The sequence below is a fragment of the Convolutriloba macropyga genome, chromosome 9, assembly GCF_964194025.1.
Source record: "Convolutriloba macropyga chromosome 9, txConMacr16.3, whole genome shotgun sequence".
In the NCBI taxonomy this organism is placed as follows: domain Eukaryota; kingdom Metazoa; phylum Xenacoelomorpha; order Acoela; family Convolutidae; genus Convolutriloba; species Convolutriloba macropyga.
The window spans coordinates 56,778,374-56,800,717 of record NC_134476.1 but is presented as its reverse complement, the minus strand read 5'-3'; the positions used below and the strand labels follow the sequence as shown (position 1 = coordinate 56,800,717).

Sequence of the window (22,344 nt, the reverse complement as noted above, 5' to 3'; positions counted from 1 at the left end):
AACATTGAGAAAAGGTTTTATGTTATTATCAAATTGCGTTGATAAAAATGGCGCTGCAAAATCATTCAAATTTTTGTCACATTCTGGTTTGACCTAAGCAATTCTATCACTCATTTTCGACTTCAAAAATTATAAAATGTGTTAACATACTGTTGCGTACTGAGTTTAGGTAACTGCACGGAAGTTACATTGTCGTGATACATCTTGATTGTTAATCCATTCATGCTGGAGATAATAAGTACAGTGAACAATTTTTGCTTGGAACTAGATTGCATATAGTCCTGTTTCAGCGAAAGAAATGTTTCAGTTTGAAATTTTTAAACGAAAAATCAATTTTTTTAAGAAACACGAAAAAATTTCGTTCAATGTGTCAAATTTCACTGAATACATTCAATTGAATATGACTTAAACTAAAAAAATAGAGTGTGTGCGTTAGTCAGAGGGAAAAAAATTTACTCAAATGAATCTTTTACCAATTTTTTTTGTTGTCATACACATATCAACGGTATTTAAGTACCTAAAATCGCTCATAGTAATTATTTGTCGGATTTTCATGGGTGCTGAATTTCGTTAATACATCTATTGGTTAAAATTTTGTATATATTTTGGGACTTGTATCAGCGGCATATATCTTTATAAACTATCTTAACACTTTCTGTGCTAGTTATCATTTGTTCAACTCTTCCGAAATTAAATTTAAAAGATAAATTTTCAAGGGCATCAATTAATCAATAATTTCATCAGAAAAAATATTTGAAGAAAAGTTTCATTAAAACAAATAAGATTAAGAGCAAATATCAGATCTTGAAAATAACTTTTTCTGATTGGCCTAAATTGGTTAAATAAAAAATACCGCAAAATTAATATTCCGCAAAATCTATTAACTTTTCAAAACAACTTTAAACAATACACCCTATAAAGAGTAAATAAATTTTTAAATTAATTTTCTACCCTGTTTGTTCCTTATTTGAAAAAATACTGGACTTTACAACTTTCACGTGTCTTTTCCGAAAAAATCCAATGAATGAAATATTTACAAGGCATCCTTAAAAATCATATTGGTTTTATTAATTCTTACTAAAAATTACTTGAAATCTGTAACAATTGCGAATAATTGATAATACCAGAAACAGAAAGAACAGTTAAAAAAGGAAAAAAATTAACTAATAACTAATGTGTCATGAAAACAATGTCAAAAACCAAAATTTTTAAATTCTCATGTGCAAACTTTATGTAGGCTTAATTTTATCCCAATGGAAACCCTATTGGACTGGCCATTATAGAGACTAAGTGAGTAGACAGCGAAAAGTAAATGTAAAATGCACTTAGGTTTTTCTAAAAGCATATTGAAATAATTTGACGTCTTAATACTACCTTTTTTTAATTGTTTCCCCTTAAAACTTCAGCGTAAAGTAAAATCAACCCTCTTTTTTGAGTTTTCATTGTCATCAAAAAATGAAAAAAAGTGTGTGTAGAGACTTCAAGAATGATGCCCAAATAAAATCCAAATCAAGTGAAACCAATTCATTGTTGGAGACTCCAGTCAAAATATCTCACGTGAATTAACATTGAGAAAAGGTTTTATGTTATTATCAAATTGCGTTGATAAAAATGGCGCTGCAAAATCATTCAAATTTTTGTCACATTCTGGTTTGACCTAAGCAATTCTATCACTCATTTTCGACTTCAAAAATTATAAAATGTGTTAACATACTGTTGCGTACTGAGTTTAGGTAACTGCACGGAAGTTACATTGTCGTGATACATCTTGATTGTTAATCCATTCATGCTGGAGATAATAAGTACAGTGAACAATTTTTGCTTGGAACTAGATTGCATATAGTCCTGTTTCAGCGAAAGAAATGTTTCAGTTTGAAATTTTTAAACGAAAAATCAATTTTTTTAAGAAACACGAAAAAATTTCGTTCAATGTGTCAAATTTCACTGAATGTATTATTCAATTGAATATGACTTCAACGTAAAAAAGAGAGTGTGTGCGTGAGTTAGAGGAACAGATTATTTTACTCAAAGGAATCTTTTACCAATTTTTCTTATTGTTGTCATAAACAAATCAACGGTATTTAAATACCCAAAAATCGCTAATAGTAATTATTTGCCGGATTTTCATGGGGTGCTGAATCTCGTTTACACATCTATTGTTTACGATTTTTTACATATTTTGGGACTTGTATCAGCCGCATATACCTTTATAAACTATATTACCACTTTCTGTGCTAGTTATCATTTGTTCAACTCTTCCGAAATTAAATTTAAAAGATAAATTTTCAAGGGCATCAATTAATCAATAATTTCATCAGAAAAAATATTTGAAGAAAAGTTTCATTAAAACAAATAAGATTAAGAGCAAATATCAGATCTTGAAAATAACTTTTTCTGATTGGCCTAAATTGGTTAAATAAAAAATACCGCAAAATTAATATTCCGCAAAATCTATTAACTTTTCAAAACAACTTTAAACAATACACCCTATAAAGAGTAAATAAATTTTTAAATTAATTTTCTACCCTGTTTGTTCCTTATTTGAAAAAATACTGGACTTTACAACTTTCACGTGTCTTTTCCGAAAAAATCCAATGAATGAAATATTTACAAGGCATCCTTAAAAATCATATTGGTTTTATTAATTCTTACTAAAAATTACTTGAAATCTGTAACAATTGCGAATAATTGATAATACCAGAAACAGAAAGAACAGTTAAAAAAGGAAAAAAATTAACTAATAACTAATGTGTCATGAAAACAATGTCAAAAACCAAAATTTTTAAATTCTCATGTGCAAACTTTATGTAGGCTTAATTTTATCCCAATGGAAACCCTATTGGACTGGCCATTATAGAGACTAAGTGAGTAGACAGCGAAAAGTAAATGTAAAATGCACTTAGGTTTTTCTAAAAGCATATTGAAATAATTTGACGTCTTAATACTACCTTTTTTTAATTGTTTCCCCTTAAAACTTCAGCGTAAAGTAAAATCAACCCTCTTTTTTGAGTTTTCATTGTCATCAAAAAATGAAAAAAAGTGTGTGTAGAGACTTCAAGAATGATGCCCAAATAAAATCCAAATCAAGTGAAACCAATTCATTGTTGGAGACTCCAGTCAAAATATCTCACGTGAATTAACATTGAGAAAAGGTTTTATGTTATTATCAAATTGCGTTGATAAAAATGGCGCTGCAAAATCATTCAAATTTTTGTCACATTCTGGTTTGACCTAAGCAATTCTATCACTCATTTTCGACTTCAAAAATTATAAAATGTGTTAACATACTGTTGCGTACTGAGTTTAGGTAACTGCACGGAAGTTACATTGTCGTGATACATCTTGATTGTTAATCCATTCATGCTGGAGATAATAAGTACAGTGAACAATTTTTGCTTGGAACTAGAATGCATATAGTCCTCTTTCAGCGAAACAAATGTTTCGGTTTGAAATTTTTAAACCAAAAATCAATTTTTTTGAAACACGAAAAAATTTTGTTCAATGTGTCAAATTTCACTGAATGTATTATTCAATTAAAAATGACTTAAACGTAAAAAGAGAAAGTGTGTGCGTGAGTTAGAGGAAAAGAAAATTTTACTCAAAGGAATCTTTTACCAATTTTTTTTTATTGTTGTCATAAACAAATCAACGGTATTTAAATACCTAAAATCGCTCATAGTAATTATTTGCCGGACTTTCATGGGGTGCTGAATCTCGTTTACACATCTATTGTTTACGATTTTTTACATATTTTGGGACTTGTATCAGCCGCATATACCTTTATAAACTATATTACCACTTTCTGTGCTAGTTATCATTTGTTCAACTCTTCCGAAATTAAATTTAAAAGATAAATTTTCAAGGGCATCAATTAATCAATAATTTCATTAGAAAAAATATTTGAAGAAAAATTTCAAAAAAACAAATAAGATTAAGAGCAAATATCAGATCTTGAAATTACCTTTTTCTGATTGGCCTAAATTGGTTGAACAAAAAAAACCGCAAAATTAATATGCCGCAAAATCTATTAACTTTTCACAAAAACTTTAAACAATACACCCTATAAAGAGTAAATAAAATTACAAATTAATTTTCTTTCCTGTTTGTTCCTTATTCCAAAAAAAAACTGGCCGTTACAACTTTCACGTGTCATTTCCGAAAAAAAATCCATTGAATAAAATGTTTACAAGGCATCCTTAAAAATTAATTTTTCAAAAGTGACAAAAAAGTCTAAAAGATTTGGATCCTGAAACAATTCCCAAGTACAGTCAATTGTCAATCAAGTTATGTTGCAAAAATATTTTCAGGAAAATTGCTACAACCAAAAAAAATGCTAAAAAATTGCTAAAACTAAAACAACTACTTTGAGAAACCATACGCTAAGGAAATCGTTTTTTAACAATGTGGACAAAATGTTTCTTTACTCCTATGTTGCTTTCGAATTCTCTCACCCAAGCCATGCATTGCAATCCACACTAACCTTTCTCTGTATTTTTGACTTCTCTTCAGCAGGTTGACCAAAAACTCCTCTAACAGATAGCGCCCAAGTGCAATTCAATATTTTTCAAATAGAAATACTAAAAGTACTGTATTAAAGCTCTGCCTAATTTGCAAAGAGCTTGCCCTCTTGTAGTTATTGGCTAAGCGAGGAGTTTTAAACCCAAGAATGCACAGGAGAGAGTAAACAAAACCAGGAGTGAATCTTAAAAACAAGAGATATCTTGTCCTTTGAACCCCTATTAGAATTTTGCAGTTCGTTCACTCATTGCTTCTGCTCTCCTAAAATTAGGTTAGTAGTTATTTCTTTTCCTAAAAATTTGCTGAGGGTATTGCTCTGGAAAATTCAGTGCTTTGGCAGGGTAATTTTCATAAAAGCGATGCTAAAACATAAAATTAAAAACAGAAGCTGTACGAAACTGCAGCTTGCGTTATGTATAGATGTAAAAAATAGCCAAACGTTTGCTCTAGCAGTTATGCTCTAGAACGTTTTTTGTTCAATCAAATTCACTTCATTTTCCAAATTGCTTTGCATTATTTTTCTTCCAAAAATGTGAAAAACAGGTCCTCCAACTGAACCCACTATAAAAAAAGACTGCTTCCTCATTTTCAAAAGTTAAAAATCAAACTGAAAATAATAAGAACATTTCACTAATTAACACCGAATACTTCAAAAACGTACATAGCTTTCCTTTCGGAGATCATAAAAATTGAAAACTGAGTTCAATGGTCCGAAGTATTACATTATTTGAAAGTAACGGTCAAATTAGCTTTAACATTGCACAAACAAAATCTTGAGCAGAAAATTAGAAAAACATACCTTTCATTATTCATCATCGGATGCTTGAAAAAACGAAATAGCCATCCTCCTGTACAGATAAGAAAAAAGTGAGGACAGTGTTCAGTTATTCAAAACGTTGAAATTTTAGAAAATGGTCAAAAAAAGTTTGGAAGGTCTGCACTCAGGCTTTTTCTAAAGTTGCAAGGTTAAACAAAAAAATATTCAATTTTCAAAAACACAATACCAAATGCCTTGGAGTGTCGAGAAAGACTTTTTCAATTAATTAAAACGAGACAAATCTAGAAACACAGAAAAATTGGACAAAAACCACTTTAATCAGACTGTTATGAGTGCAACTTTATAAAACAATAACATCTCACGTTAAACAGTGGTGTTCTATACATGAATTGTCACATTGTCAGACGTATGTTGTCCTAAACACTGATTTTTACGAAAAAATCCTCTCAAAGATCCGCAAACGAACAAATGAATGAAAAAAGTCAAAACTTCATTGCAAAATTGAGAAATATGTGCTCATTTTGCAATTGAAGCGCATTATTAGGTTCTGCAATACTTTGTGTTATCATTTTTAGAAAGTTAACTTTTAATGCAGCATCAATCAAAAATTATTCTCACAAAAATCCAAACTTCAAACAAAAAAACTTGACCAATTCGACAGATAATTGGCCAAAAACGGTTATCTTTACGCGCCACACTGCCAAAAACATTTTTTAAAAAACGAAAAGTCATTAAATGATCGCAGTGCAAGATCAAAAATCTTCGGATCTTTTCCGCTAGCGCCCCCCCCCCCCAGTCCTATATAGCCGAAATTTAGGCACCCCCCAAAAATTAATGTTTTGCTCCCTTCTCAAAAGGTTATTTATTTGCATAACATTGTTCCTGGTATAATACCTCAACAACTATATATGTAACAATTTTCGACAAAATTATAGTATTAAATCCCTTTATAAAGCTCGTAATCACTAAAAATGCAATAAGAACACGTTTCTGGTTGATGCTTACATTATATGCAGTGACTTATTGTTATACACATATTATTTTCAAACCTCCGCTGTAATATTATTTTCCAATGCCTAATCACACGTATGCATGCGTAATAAATCAAATGCATACATAATGTTTAAACATCTACAAATGGGGGTGCCTAACTTACTGGGGGGGGGGCGCTAGCGGAAAAGATCCAAATCTTCTCTCGCTCAGAAAGTTAGTTCACACGTCACTCTTATTTTTTCAGTGATTACTTTTTACTCAGTGATAACATGTTAGCAATAAGGGATTCGCTCTACTTCGATTACCAGTCTTTACAAACTTCTTTAGAGCAACAGGACGACAGAATACAGGACCAGCGAGAAGAGTCAACAAGCCTCGCAACCCTTCAAAATAAATTAGAACGATTGATTCTATCAGCATAACATTCGACGCACAAGCACAGATTTCTACATGAGTGTAATCTGACCATAGAGTTGCTCGTACCCAAAAAGCAGTCTTAAGGGTAACAGCATTCCACTTTCCATGTCAGCTCGTCATCAACAAGATAGATGGGAATTTTTATCAAAAAAAGAAGGTTTTCTCAAGAGTAAATAAAAGTTGGCCAGAAATTCGTCACTTTACTCAATGAAAACCTATGTTCATAACTACGTTCATAATGGAGAAATTGGCTCTTCTCCAATCCAACCCATGACTTACGGATAACATCCCATTCATGAGAGCTGCATGGCCGTGAACAGCCGTCCAATGTGGTAGAGTATGACACAGAAGGTGGCCATTCTTTACTAGGTATCGGTTGGGGGGGGGGGGGGGGTGGGGTTTGGGGATTTTGAAAGGATCCGGTAAAATCAAAGCGCGGCAATTCTGTTCTATTTCACATTTTAACATAATTCTGCTAGACGCCATTTCTGCTAGAACCTTGTCCTCATTTTCTCCTCATTTTATACATGGTGAAGAAATGCGCGTTATGCGCTACTACACGAAGTTGGTAATTCTTGAAAGAATTCAATTGTAATTTGCAAGAATTAGCCGTCAGCAAGCAAAACAGACATTAGTAGAAAACCGGGTGATGTTGATCGCGATTGTTTCACATTCTATAGACCAGGATAGCAACCTATATAGTAAATTTCGGCTGATATTGATTTCGTCTTCTTTAGCCTATTTTCATTTTAGCAACCTCTTGTGATATAAAATCTCCATAGTAAATGTTAGCTTATTTATTTCCACTGTTTTAGCTTATTTTTCTATTTAGTCAGTGAATAACAAATGTTCATGTGGTGGTTTAGTATTTTAAAGAGTTGCTCGTACCCAAAGAGCAGACTTAAGGGTAACAGCATTCCACTTTCCATGTCAGCTCGTCATCAACAAGATAGATGGGAATTTTTATCAAAAAAAGGTTTTCTCAAGAGTAAATAAAAGTTAGCCAGAAATTCGTCACTTTACTCAATGAAAACCTATGTTCATAACTACGTTCATAATGGAGAAATTGGCTCTTCTCCAATCCAACCCATGACTTACGGATAACATCCCATTCATGAGAGCTGCATGGCCGTGAACAGCCGTCCGCAATTGTGCTTAAACTGATATTCGACTATCTATACTGTAGGACAAGTAATAATGTGGTAGAGTATAGCACAGAAGGTGGCCATTCTTTACTAGGTATCGGGGGGGGGGGGTGGGGTTTGGGGATTTTGAAAGGATCCGGTAAAATCAAAGCGCGGCAATTCTGTTCTATTTCACATTTTAGCATAATTCTGCTAGACGCCATTTCTGCTAGAACCTTGTCCTCATTTTCTCCTCATTTTATACATGGTGAAGAAATGCGCGTTATGCGTTACTACACGAAGTTGGTAATTCTTGAAAGAATTCAATTGTAATTTGCAAGAATTAGCCGTCAGCAAGCAAAACAGACATTAGTAGAAAACCGGGTGATGTTGATCGCGATTGTTTCACATTCTATAGACCAGGATAGCAACCTATATAGTAAATTTCGGCTGATATTGATTTCGTCTTCTTTAGCCTATTTTCATTTTAGCAACCGCTTGTGATATAAAATCTCCATAGTAAATGTTAGCTTATTTATTTCCACTGTTTTAGCTTATTTTTCTATTTAGTCAGTGAATAACAAATGTTCATGTGGTGGTTTAGTATTTTAAAGAAGATATTTCGCGTTAAAAGTCATTCGGCTCAAAATTGGCAGTCGCAGTTATGGTATATTAAACGCATTGTGCCATACCAGAAACGAATATTCTCGCTAGTATATTCAGAAGTATATTCTAGTAAGTACAAGAAGAACATTTACATGCAAGCAAGAGCACATTCTACAACATTCGTACACGTTTGTTCTAGAATAATCTGCCTCATATAGTATTTAAACCAGCGACTTTCTTCTTCTTATATTAACGACTGTTTCTTCAAATCAAAACTACAATTTGATTGCTTCACTCGTTCTCGTGCATTTGATCGTAAACTTGTTCGAAAATCTATATCCATTAATAATTTATCCAAAAATGCTATTCGGTAACTTCTCAAACTCCGACATACTCCCTCTTATGTTCTGGGAGCCACCAACAAAGAGATGTCGACCCGCACTTGCAGTTTATCGACCTCAACGCAGACCCTCCTTTGACCAATTATGGAAACCATATTTTCCGTCTATCGATTGCAACTACAATGATTCCGACCTCTTTCATTTATCAAAACCTCAACAAAATTTGTTGGACGAAGAAGACCTGCATCAACTAGGGATCCGTGAGTCGAACAACCATTGGATCTCGGCTATCAACAGTCTGGACTTGGAACCCGACAATCTCAATGTTACACTAGACGAGGAAAATCGGAAGGTGACTGTTCGAGGCTATGCAGAATGGCACAATCGAAACGGTTCCCAGACAACCATGCGATCATTCCAAAAACAATTCAAGATTCCAGAGAACGTGGATATGCATACTCTAAGGTCCAAAATGCTGCCAAATGGCAAAATTATTCTCATCGCTGATAAACAAACCAATCAGGATAACGACCTCATCGGAACATCTACAGGGACGGGAAAAGAGCCGGAAAAAGTTTCATCTGAGAGTACTGCAAAATCGAGTACCGACAGAAAAGACCCCCAAGAGACAAGAAACAAAGCAGACACCAAATCTGCCAGGGAGCGCCTGGTCGACCAAGAAAAGGATATCCATGAAGACAACATGGAAATCGAAACAACAAAAGACTTGAAGAACTCCGAGGAAACAATTCACCTAATTAACGACGTCGAACAAGGCAATGAGGAAGAGAAAATTAACACAACTGAGACGAGTGAGAACAACGACAAAGAAATGGAGTTTCCGCAATCAACACAATCGGTAGAGAATCTGTTGAAGCAGCCAATCGGTAGCGAGTGGCCCAATATTGACTAAACTGACTCATATATTTGAATATTAATTATTGATTAATTTGTTGCTATATTTCGTAGAATGTATAGTCATTATTTGTTAATTTAAATTATCTCTAAGTAACATTTTTATTACAAACATTAACATACCAAACAGCAGCTGAAATAAGTCAGTTTAAATACCTCATCAGTGACGTCGGTTTCGTTTTCTTAAAATATAAATTCTCCGCTTATGTCACAAAACAGTAAACAAAGCAGACTGAAAATTGAAAACCAAAAATTCAATCGACTAAAACGGGAAAAGCTCTTTCAAAACAGCACAAATCGAATGTTTTTTGAATGGGTGAAAGCTCTCGTATAACATAGTTCGATTGATTTTAAAAGCCCATACAAGATAAATATTGCATCACAGTTAGATATCACATACAAAATAGGTGCGTCGAAAATACACATCTGGTTGAGACACCAAACACGTTCAAAGTACACTTCCCATTTGTTTATTTTTACAGACAAAAAGATTACAATATTTATGGAAGATAAAGAAAAGAGTGATACATGCGTTTGACATTATCTGTGGACGTCAACTAATAACTTGAAACTTTCACAATTCATTAAGATTTAAAAGCAATGCCGCGCTATTATTGAAATGAGTATTTATTGGTTCGATTCGAACTCAACAACTTGAGGAACTCGACCCAACCACCACTTGGATGGAGTTTTGAGATCTTAACCACTAAGCTAAAGCGGCTAACACCAAAACCCTAAAACAATTGAGCATTAACACATACCAAACAAATAGCCGACATTCATTCTCATAACCCTGATCGGGATGGAAAGAAGAACAATGAGCACAGATTTTTGAGCGAACTATTTTGATGTCATTCCGTAGTTAAACATATTGCTGTTTTTAATGAGGGGATATATGGGCTAACATCTATACCAATAACCATTAGATATGAAGACTTTCCTTTTGAGTAATTATTGTCAAAAATAATGATAAAAATTATAATGGTGATTAAAAGTTTATTTTTGCTTAAAAAATCTCTCCCTTCTTCAATCGATGGGTGAAAGCTCTCGTATAACACAGTTGGATTGATTTTAAAAGCCCATGCAAGATAAATATTGCATCACAGTTAGATATCACATACATAATAGGTGCGTCGAAAATACACATCTGGTTGAGACACCAAACACGTTCAAAGTACACATCCCATTTGTTTATTTTTGCAGACAAAAAGATTACAATATTTATGGTAGATAAAGAAAGGAGTGATACATGCGCTTGACATTATCTGTGGACGTCAACTAATAACTTGAAACTTTCACAATTCATTAAGATTTAAAAGCAATGCCGCGCTATTATTGAAATGAGTATTTATTGGTTCGATTCGAACTCAACAACTTGCGGAACTCGACACGACCACCACTTGGATGGAGTTTTGAGATCTTAAACACTAAGCTAAAGCGGCTAACAAGAAAACCCTAAAACAATTATTAAACAATTGAGCATTAACACATACCAAACAAATAGCCGACATTCATTCTCATAACCCTGATCGGGATGGAAAGAAGAACAATGAAAACAGATTTTGAGCGAACTATTTTGATGTCATTCCGTAGTTAAACATATTGCTGTTTTTAATGAGGGATACACAGGCAAACATCTATACCAATAACCATTAGATATGAAGACTTTCATTTTGAGTAATTATTGTCAAAAATAATGATAAAATTTATAATGGCGATTAAAAGTTTATTTTTGCTTAAAAAATCTCTCCCTTCATCAATCGATGGGTGAAAGCTCTCGTATAACATAGTTGGATTGATTTTAAAAGCCCATGCAAGATAAATATTGCATCACAGTTAGATATCACATACAAAATAGGTGCGTCGAAAATACACATCTGGTTGAGACACCAAACACGTTCAAAGTACACTTCCCATTTGTTTATTTTTGCAGACAAAAAGATTATAATATTTATGGTAGATAAAGAAAGGAGTGATACATGCGCTTGACATTATCTGTGGACGTCAACTAATAACTTGAAACTTTCACAATTCATAAAGATTTAAAAGCAATGCCGCGCTATTATTGAAATGAGTATTTATTGGTTCGATTCGAACTCAACAACTTGAGGAACTCGACCCGACCACCACTTGGATGGAGTTTTGAGATCTTAACCACTAAGCTAAAGCGGCTAACACCAAAACCCTAAAACAATTGTTAAACAATTGAGCATTAACACATACCAAACAAATAGCCGACATTCATTCTCATAACCCTGATCGGGATGGAAAGAAGAACAATGAGCACAGATTTTGGAGCGAACTATTTTGATGTCATTCCGTAGTTAAACATATTGCTGTTTTTAATGAAAGATACATGGGCTAACATCTATACCAAAAACCATTAGATATGAACACTTTCCTTTTGAGTAATTATTGTCAAAAATAATGATAAAATTTATAATGGTGATTAAAAGTTTATTTTTGCTTAAAAAATCTCTCCCTTCTTCAATCGATGGGTGAAAGCTCTCGTATAACATAGTTTGATTGATTTTCAAAGTCCATGCAAGATAAATATTGCATCACAGTTAGATATCACATACGACAAAATAGGTGCGTCTAAAATACACATCTCTTTTAGACGTTAAGTGCTTTCAAAATATGCTTCAAGTTTGTTTTTTTTTGCGGACAAATGATGATGTAGTTAAACATTTCGCTGTTTTTTAATGAGGGGATGCAGGGCTAAAATCTGTACCAATAACCATAAGAGAATTTAAATAAGACTGTATTAACAAAGTTCAAGTACCTGGCATCTAAAATTGGGTTTTAAGGGTTTATAACTTTTCTAATCCTAATTTTGTTTTTAAAACTCAAATAATTTTCGATTGTTTTGTTGAGCAGTTATTGTTTAGAACAGTTTGAGCACAATGAGCGAAGAATTAATCTATCCTAGAGAAATAGTGTGATACAAAGTCACTTGACCTCATCTTTTTGAATTAAGGTAAAGAAAAGTCAATTTGAGAGTGAGGAAGTTATTCTTGGGTGAGGCACGTAACATGAGAAAAAACTTATTCAACCGAATAAACAAAAACCTCGCTCCAATAGGAGTGAAAAATGAATTGACATACGCAATTAATTTGGAATTCCATGAAGCAATGAACAAAAAGCAGATTTGCAGGTGCTCGTGAAGTCATATTGTCGTAACCAAAAGTCTTGATTTCAAAAAACCAAGAGAAACCCAATAATACTTTACCTATCGCTTTCCGGCTATTAGAAAACTACTTGCGCACTATGTTTATTAATTTTTCTGCTTTAGCATTCAAACACCAAACACCTAGCAGAAACAATAAACAATGATTTAAAAATGACAATAAGAACAAAAAAATATCCGACCTTTATTAATTCAGTTAAAAAGCCATCTAGTGTTCAGAGGCACGTTTCCTCAGGAGCACACTTTCAACATAGCTCTGAAAGATGGCACACAATAGCTACAGCGAGAAGCTCAAATTCGGAAATTGGCAAAAGATTAACCAATTACCGCCGGATGAGTGGCTCTCGAACGGAAGACGGTATCAGTTTAATTTAGAGCATGTGTAGCTTAGATATGTAATCAATGGCTTCGATTAACTTTCTCTCGGAGTCACTTTTAGCTACAAACTTTGACTCAGAAGAAGAGAAAATTAGATCACTCAAAATGAACTGCGTTGTCATAAATTTATTCTAGAAGTCACAGAATGTTTTAGAACAAAAGCGCAAATAAGTGATAAACCTAATTGTTGTGATAAACTTATTAAATAGATTGGTTTTGGATAAACTGATAAGATACAATAATTGAAGAAAGCTTTTGGCGAATAACCTGGATTGGGTCGAAAACTCTTCATTCACACTTTAATATACCCGGTTAGGGTGGAAACTATCAATCGACAGCAACGAACTACAACAAAAGTATGGCTATGGTTGCGGATAACATCAGATCATGGGCGCAACAGCCTGCATGTTACTTGCTTGTGTGATGACATTGTACAAAGGAATGATTCCATAAATTGCGTAACCTGCAGAAAGCAGCACATAAATCCTCTATTGGCATTAAAGCACCTATAAAGGGAGAGATATTATGGAGTTGTGAAAATTGTGCCTTACCCTCAGTTGGTGATATAACCAAACAACTATCAGAATTGAGCCAGAAAGTGGAAGACCTGCAGAGCGTTCCGGAAAAATTAACTCAGATGCATGCAGAAATTAAACAACTAAAACCGAAGTACAGCTCATTTTTCCAGAAGCCTACTGTAACGCAAGCGGTCACAAACTCAATATCAGAAACTTCGCAAAAGCCACTGTTTATGTTAGACCCAGAGAGAAAAGGTTCCTTCAACCAGGAACATGGATTTCGGCGCAATAGACTTGACAGCAATAACAGTGTAAAACGACCCAAACCAAATGACTGGGATGATATCGATCAAGGCGACTTTATTGCTAAATCGAACAGGCCAAAAATCCAAAATGTTGGCACAAGGGCAAGTTCCGATGACTTTAGTGGAGTGAGAAGAAAGCAAAGCAGACGGCACATCTATCTAGGACGCTTGAATACAAACTGCACTGATGAATTGATCAAGAACTGGTGTGCAAATAATGGAGCTGAGTTACTACATCTCAGAGAAATAAGCAGAGAAGGGTCAAAACTGAGAAGCTATCATCTAGTATTCGCAGAATCTTCTTCGGACATCATTGAGAGAAGCGACTTTTGGCCGGAGAATGTTGTGGATGGCAGATACTACTTAAACGAGGAAGCGAGGAATTGGCTTAAATCTATACCGTCAGATGAGAATGCATCTAACTGACTAAAAAACCGTCTTTACTGTGGTCTGCTAAATATCAGGTCGCTCAGAAATAAAACAAACGAACTTTCAGATGAAATCTTAAACAATAATTATGATATTTTTTTTATAACGGAATCGTGGCTGTCAAGCGATTTTGATGAAAACTATGTGTTAACTCAGGCGTACGAAAATTCACCGCTTTATAGTCATCATAATTTGCCTCGAACAAACTCCCGAGGGGGTGGATTAGCGGTCATCTACAAACGTAAAATCGAACTTACACTTCTCTCGCATACAAGTACGTCAGACCTTGAAGCTGCCTTTTTCTGTTTTCCAAAGAAAGTAATCACTCTGTGCTTGCTCTACAGGCCACCGTCAGGCAGCACAAAAGTGTTTCTTGAGTTTTTATGCAATAACATTCAACCCTTATCGATTGAGAGCGACCTGTTTTTAATTGGTGATTTTAATATGCCTCAGAGCACTGCCCTAAATTCCTTTTTCGAAGAAACCTCCCTAACACAGCTAGTGAAGAAACCAACTCATCGTGCAGGAAATATTCTGGATCTATTGGTAACAAATGAACCGTATTTATTCTCTGAGATCGAACAACAACACTTAAACTACAGTGACCACGACCTCATCAAATTTTGCCTTTTCAATAAGGTTGTTTCCTCAAATAGCGTAAAGCAAACTGTTTTCAGAGCGTGGAAGAAAGCCGATATAAATAAGCTTGCGAATGATGTAGAGTTGTCCTTAGATCTGAATGGACACCTTACCTGTGTAGATACTGCTGCTGAACTCCTTGTTGATTCAATGGGTTTTGCTGCAAAAGAAGCCATTCCAATCGAGAGGCGCAGTTCCAAATTGGCTATTTGTCCTTTCTTCGACAGAGAGCTTCAAGATTTGAAGAGAGACAGAAGAAAGCTCGAAAAAAAGTATAAGAAAAATCCAGACAACCAAAGTAAAGAAAAGTTTCTGGCGGCAATCAGGAGATGCAAGGAGATGTTCAAACGAAAGAAAACTGAATTTTTTGATGAGCAGGTTAATCGAAATGTCGATCTTAAAAAGAAGTACAGCAGCTTCAATATGCTTATGGGCGTTAAAACTACAGAAAAACTGCCTGTTGGTTGGGGAACAGATGCTGAAATTGCACAAAAATTCAATACCTTCTTTGAGGAAAAGGTAACAAAAATCAAAAGCTCTATTGAAAACGCCACCACGACAACAGTTGATAAACTAATCTCTTTAAAACCAATACACACAAGTCATGTTATTCCAATGAGTGTTTTCAATCCCGTGGATCTGAATGCTCTGGACAAAGCTTTTACTGAAATGTCAAATAGCTACTGTGAACTAGATTCCATGCCCACTGTGCTCTGCAAGCAGCTCTAAAAATCCTGGAAATTGTTCTTTTTATTCTTGATAAACATGAGTTTTCAAAATGGCATTTTTCCTAAAATTTTTAAAAAATGCCTTGTGAAGCCGAAACTTAAAAAGCAATCTTTGGACACAGAAGATCCCAAAAGCTATAGGCCCATTGCAAACTCTTCCTTCCTTTATAAACTTCTTGAGAGAACTGCAGCCGGCCAACTACGGACACATCTAGATCAAAATTGCCTGCTTGACCCACAGCAATCAGCATACCGACGTTTCCATTCTACAGAAAGTTGTCTCCTCAAGACCATAAACGACCTTTATGTAGAGCTTGACCAAGGAAAGTACCTTTTAGTAATTGGCCTTGACCTAAGTGCAGCGTTTGACACTCTGGATTTTGCTAATTTTGGGAAAATTTTGGAAGAGCGCTTCAAAATAACAGGAAAATGTAAACAGTGGATCATGTCTTACTTAACTGAAAGAAAACAACAAACTCAAATACGGAAATCATTTTCTTCAGAGACTGAAGTTTTCTACGGAGTACCTCAGGGCTCCATTCTCGGACCGATGATTTTCTCGATGTATACAACCCCAATTGGTGGTCTTATCAAACAATGTAACCTACGGTACCAAATGTACGCCGATGACACAGTTTTGTACACCACAATCGAAATGGAGGACGAAGAGCCACTTATTGAAACGCTGAGGTTACAAGTAAAAGAATTGTTCGGAGCTTTTACAGCTTTGCAACTCAAAGGTAATCCGGACAAAACTGAAATAATGTTATTGTCTACTAAAAAGAAACGTCCAAATATCACAACGCTAAAACTGGACAATTTTGTCCTGAATATCAGTAGCAATTTGGTTTCACTCGGTGTTAGTCTTGATCAGCACTTGAGTTTCGAAAAGAATGTCAACAAAAGAACGAGCTCTTGCTACAATGAACTCAGGAAACTCTATAGAATAAAACATTATCTTTCTTTAGAGTCACGAAAAATTGCTGTACAAAATCTAATCATCTCTAGGCTTGACTACTGCAATGCTATATTAGCGGGTTTAAACATCAAAGAAATAACAAAATTGCAGAGAGTACAGAATGCCGCTTGCCGATTCATTTTTAACCTTCGAAAATATGAGTCGTCGAGAATTCAGATACAACCTGCACTGGCTGCCTGTTGCTCAGCGAATCGATTTCAAAATTTTGACATATGTTCACAAAATTGTGTTTAACCTTAATGTGCCACTTTATTTGAAAAGTCTAGTGATTTTACAGTACAAATATAACCAAACTCGCTCTGAAAACAAATGGAAACTGAAGTTGCCAAAAATCAAAAACTCTTACGGTTCACGAGCTTTCTCTTTTCTTGGCCCAAAGAAGTGGAACGCTCCACCCTCACACCTACGTTGCATAGCTGATCATACATTGTTCAGGAAAGAGTTAAAAACGTTTCTTTTCTCGAGTTCTTACTGAATGCGTCTTTCAGAGAGAAGATGGAAAACAAAATTGTTCGGAGGTCCAGAATAAACGAAATCAAATGTAATTTAATGAAACGACGCTGTACAGTCGTCGAATTGAGTAAACCGTACCGCAAATTAACCCTTCCAGAGAAAAGTCAACGATTGTATCAAAATTGTATCTTAGGATCATCGCTTGTGTATGGCGTGTTTGTTGAAAACGCAATTACTATATCTTGCCCAGGAGGCTGCATCTCAACACTCTGCAGCGATCGCGTAATTGAAAATATGAAATCATTTGGTGTAAGAAATGTAGTTGTCATGGCTGGTACAAACAACCTGTTCGATAAACGTAATAAACCACTGATGGGACCTGTCGAAACATCAGATGAGATGTATTATCTTGTTGAAAAACTCAAGTTCTATAAGTTTAAAGTAACGATTATGGCACTAATTAACCGAAAAGACAAATGGAAAGTCATTAAGAAAGTAAATGACTGCTACCGGGATGTTGCACGCGATCATCGGATTCCTTTCATTGAACATAAAAAGTTTCGATATCGACATATTTCGTCGGATGGAGTGCATCCAAATCCGCAAGATATTCGGGAGTTGGCGTCTGATTTTCGGTATGCTTTCAAGCAGATTAAACAGTGGCATTTTTAAAGCAAGCATGGTTTTATCAGATTTCAATTCAGCAGTTGTGAGAATTGCTCGGTTAGAGCAGAAGTTTGACGTTCGATTAAATGCTCGGTTAGAGCAGAATACTTACAGTTTTGAGGCTCGGTTAGAGCAGAAGACATTCGGTGAAAAACATTGGTTAGAGCGGAAGTTATGTTAATTGTTCTGAGGTGGAGAAACAAGACCCTCTACTACTACTACTACTACTACGCGAAAGAAGCAAAGAAAAAATTCAAAAGGAGATAACAAATCATATGCTCGCTCCATGGACACAAATGGGGCTTGAAAGCAGTGAATCTAATAAGTCTCTACAGAGCGTACGTGAAGCCTGGAGCATTCTATGCGATGGAGGTATGGGGATGTTTTTGTCCGACAGCCAGCTGAGAGCCCTCGAAATTTGGCAACAACGCAGCCGCCAGGACCATCACGGGAGCTCCCGCGGGGACCCCAGCTACTCAATGCAGATCGGAAGCGGAGTTGCCAACCCTTTTTCAAACATCGCAGGAGCTAGCAGCAAAGTTATACTGGAAGTGTACACTTTTCGAAGAGGACCACCCGCTCAAAAGACTGGTGTCCGCGAAACCTAGAGTAAGACTCAAATCAAGAGGAACAGCAGGATTCAGGATGGACTGGCGAAACAAAGTGAAGCAACGTTTTGAAATGACACCTCCGAATATGAGTCTATCAGAACATATCACAATGTTCAGAGAGGATACGAGACGCGAAGAATACCGGAAAGAGGTCTCGTCGGAACACTCTCACAGAAAAATGACAAATGGCCTCCCCCCTACCCCCAAACCCAGAGACAACGAGAGAAGAAGTCTGTCTCCATCAGCTTCGCTTAGACAAACTCCCCTCAGCAGCGAGAACCCGTCACAAACATGAAAGAGCATACAGCCCACTCTGCGCCAACTGCAGTTCAGGACGTGAAAAAGACTCCAAGCATGTCAATAGGCATATCAATGAATGCAGCAAATGGGAGGCTCAGAGGAGACATTTCCTCGGATCAACGCCGGAATCTACGCCCCAAACAAATCGCGACTCAACCTTGGCTTTCCTACGGGAGGTGGGCTTCGGCACCTCTCATCATTGAAGAGAGCCACACACAAGCACTGCCGCTTTTTCTAAACTTTCTTTTGATTGACAATTATATAATCTATTGGTAATTTGAATGCAAATTTGAACAGAACAAAATTAATTATGAGTAAAAGCGAAAAGTTACAAGCAAATCTATAACTTCGCGTAAAACGTGCAACCATGTAATGGGAAGACGACTTTTCACTCTATTGGATAATGTGAATTAATGCATCTCATTAAAGAAAAGTTAGCTCGGGTTTAGCTCAGAAATACAATCTGAAGCTATTTTCAAGAATGCTTTGAGTTTGATAAAAGTTCCAAAATTTCGAAAAAAGTTGGCTACAAAATGATCCAGCCAATATAACTGCGTGAAAATGCGAACTTTAAAACATAAGTTGAGTTAATCACAGCATAAAAGAGTAAAACCTATTTGTCAATACGCACGTCAGAGAAATGCACTGAAAACTGGGCAAGGTTATAGTGAGGCACCTCTAAATTTCCTGTTCACCAAACAAAACCACGACAACCATCAAAAAGATGTCTTCACTGGAATAAGGCTGGGAGGCGTTCTCAAAATTTTGTCGGTGAATAAAACTTTGCTTGTAGATGCCGAATGTTGATGACTAATAGCAAACTAAAGTTGTTCTCATGCTGATTTTAAGTGTATGAATTTGCTTCATTGAAGCCTAGAACTTCAAAAAATGTTTGGCTTCGCGAAATCACCTCAGACTTCTCGACTTTTTAAAACATGGTTCACCGATGACGTTAGCAAAGAATTCCTTTTCTAGGTGTTTTGTAATAAATCGAAGTGATCGAGAACCAGAATCACTGAACTTATTATGGAGGTAATATTAGAGCATTAAGAAATACGGAACGCAAAAGATCAAGCTCCAGTCCGAATGTTGTTGTGTAAATGTGGAATTAAGATCCCAAAAATGTAATATAACAACCAGCAAACCTGACAACCGGCATTATAACAACCTGTACAAGATTCCATTGCACCTTTTTTTAAGTCTTCTACAAAGATTTAATTGGAAAAGGAAATTGTAACGATGCAGTTAATATTGGTGACATCCATTTTGATCAAACGAATTGGCAATGAAATAAGAATTGTTTGTATGGACTGTTTTTTAAACCTATTTTTTGAACTAATTGCGTCGTATATTTACGGTGCCTTACGAAACTTTAACCCCATTTTTAAACCAACCAAACACGAATCCATACCGCCCTTTAATAGTACCTATTGAAGCGTTGGTACTCTGTGAGGAGTACCACAAATACCATATCAGGGGAAGCGTCACCAACCAAGTGATGCGAGATTACATCAAGTAAAACTAAACAACTCCAAACCAACCACAGAACAGAAGAACATTAGAAAGGCCGAGAGAGCCTCAGTAGCCAACATAATATTCGGCTAACTACTATCCCTGATAGCAGATTTCATGTCACAAAACAAACATTCCGTAAAAAAACTGAAAGCACTATGCGGAAAGAACCTCGGAAACAACTACACGTATTTTAACGTTTTCTTTCGACAATACCAGCACTAATTCATCGAACACACGAACTCATGAAAACATAATCAAAGTTATGATCAGCTGTAAATTTTCACTCTGCTGCAAACCAAACTTCATATTTGTAATTTCACCCATCCTTGTATTTTACCGTTTAAACCTAGACATATTATAAGTAATACATATGATTCTTTTAATGACAATGGTCACAGTCCTTTCATAATATGCCCCCATTGGCATAAGTATCTGAATTAATAGTTGTACGCCAAGAAAATGTAAATGAAATCCGAATTAGTTTACCTGAACTCATAGACAGTCATAAGTAAAAAAGACAGTCATAAGTAAATTAGTAAAATAGTAACCCATGTGATATACAAAGGCAAATTTCCAATTATGGGACCCCCCATTAACACGTACATTAAGTCTTCCTAGAAAGTTTGATTAAATAGAACGCACAACGTGCGATGAGGAATAATAAATCGCAGTCGACAGGTATAGCGTAATTCGCAATGAAACTCTCCTGTAAAAACTTGTAAAAGCACAATGTAAAAACTTGAAGGCATATGTAGGCTTTTTAAAACTGAAAAGCAATTAAAACTGAAAAGTTAGTAACCTGAATAGGAAGCAAAAATTACAGAATTACCATCTGTATTGGATTTTTTTCCTCATTTGAATTTTAAAGGACTTAACAAATGAAAACAGTTGTAACAGTAATTTGTACGCAGTATATAATGCACGGCAGTGACTCACTTTACTATTGTACAAACTGAATTCTATTGCACGACCAATAGACATTATACACACCTGTGTAAGATCCAACCATCAAACAAAACACTAATTGCTTTACCAATCATAAATTCAACCTACTATTACAATGTTGCTACTTCACATGAACTTATTGCCTCAGATATTTCAAAATATCCACCTCTGATCTATCGGATAGCCGGCTTGGATCTTTACTGTAGTAAACTCAGAGTAACAAACTACTGTATGAGACTACACTATACAAATAAGTACCAAAATAGTTAATTTCTTTGTTTTTTCCAAACGGAAGGGACATTACATACACATTTAAATTGTTTGTTTTACCGTTCAAAACTAGACTTATTATAAGTAATACATGTGTTTTTTAATGACAATGGTCACAGTTCTTCCATAATATAGCCCCCATTGGTATTAGTTTGTGAATGTACTCGAATCTAACACAGTTCAACTTTTTGACCATTATTGTAATTTCATATATCTTTGTTTCATTTTAACTAAACAGAAATATAGCTAGAAGGTTCTTTCCTAGAAAACAGAAAAAAATAGATAAAATACAGTTACGTTTAACCTTAGTTTTTAAAATAAAAAATAGTTTTTATATCATGAAAGTAGCTACCGTATGGAATGATACCTTAAATGACTGTTTAAGTGTACCAAAATAGAGCAAACAATACTTTCATGTGTGGAGAAAATGTAATTGAATTTCGGATTAGTTTACCTGAACTCATAGACAGTCATAAGTAACAAAAAAAAATGTAAATTAGTAAAATAATAACGCATGTAATATACAAAGTCAAATTTCCAATTATGAGATCCCCATTAACACGTACATTAAGTCTTCCTAGAACGTTTGATTAAATAGAACGCATAACGTGCGATGAGGAATAATAATTCGCAGTCGACAGGTATAGCGTAATTCGCAATGAAACTCTCCTGTAAAAACTTTCAAAAGCACAACGTAAAAACTTGTAGGCATATGTATGCTTTTTA

The 22,344-nt window shown here is 35.1% G+C and overlaps 1 protein-coding gene across 1 annotated transcript; it reads left to right on the top strand.

Annotated features, from left to right (window-relative positions):
• Positions 1 to 8,717: 8,717 nt before the first annotated feature.
• Positions 8,718 to 9,690, top strand: LOC142346274 (uncharacterized). The gene has a single exon (XM_075398787.1). The coding sequence runs from the start codon at positions 8,797 to 8,799 to the stop codon at positions 9,688 to 9,690; it is 894 nt and encodes a 297-aa protein (XP_075254902.1). The 5' UTR covers positions 8,718 to 8,796.
• The last annotated feature ends 12,654 nt before the right edge of the window (positions 9,691 to 22,344 follow it).

What these genes read in the sequence shown, in the direction of transcription:
- LOC142346274 (XM_075398787.1), top strand. Translation starts at nt 8,797, where the DNA reads ATGCTATTCGGTAACTTCTCAAACTCCGACATACTCCCTCTTATGTTC.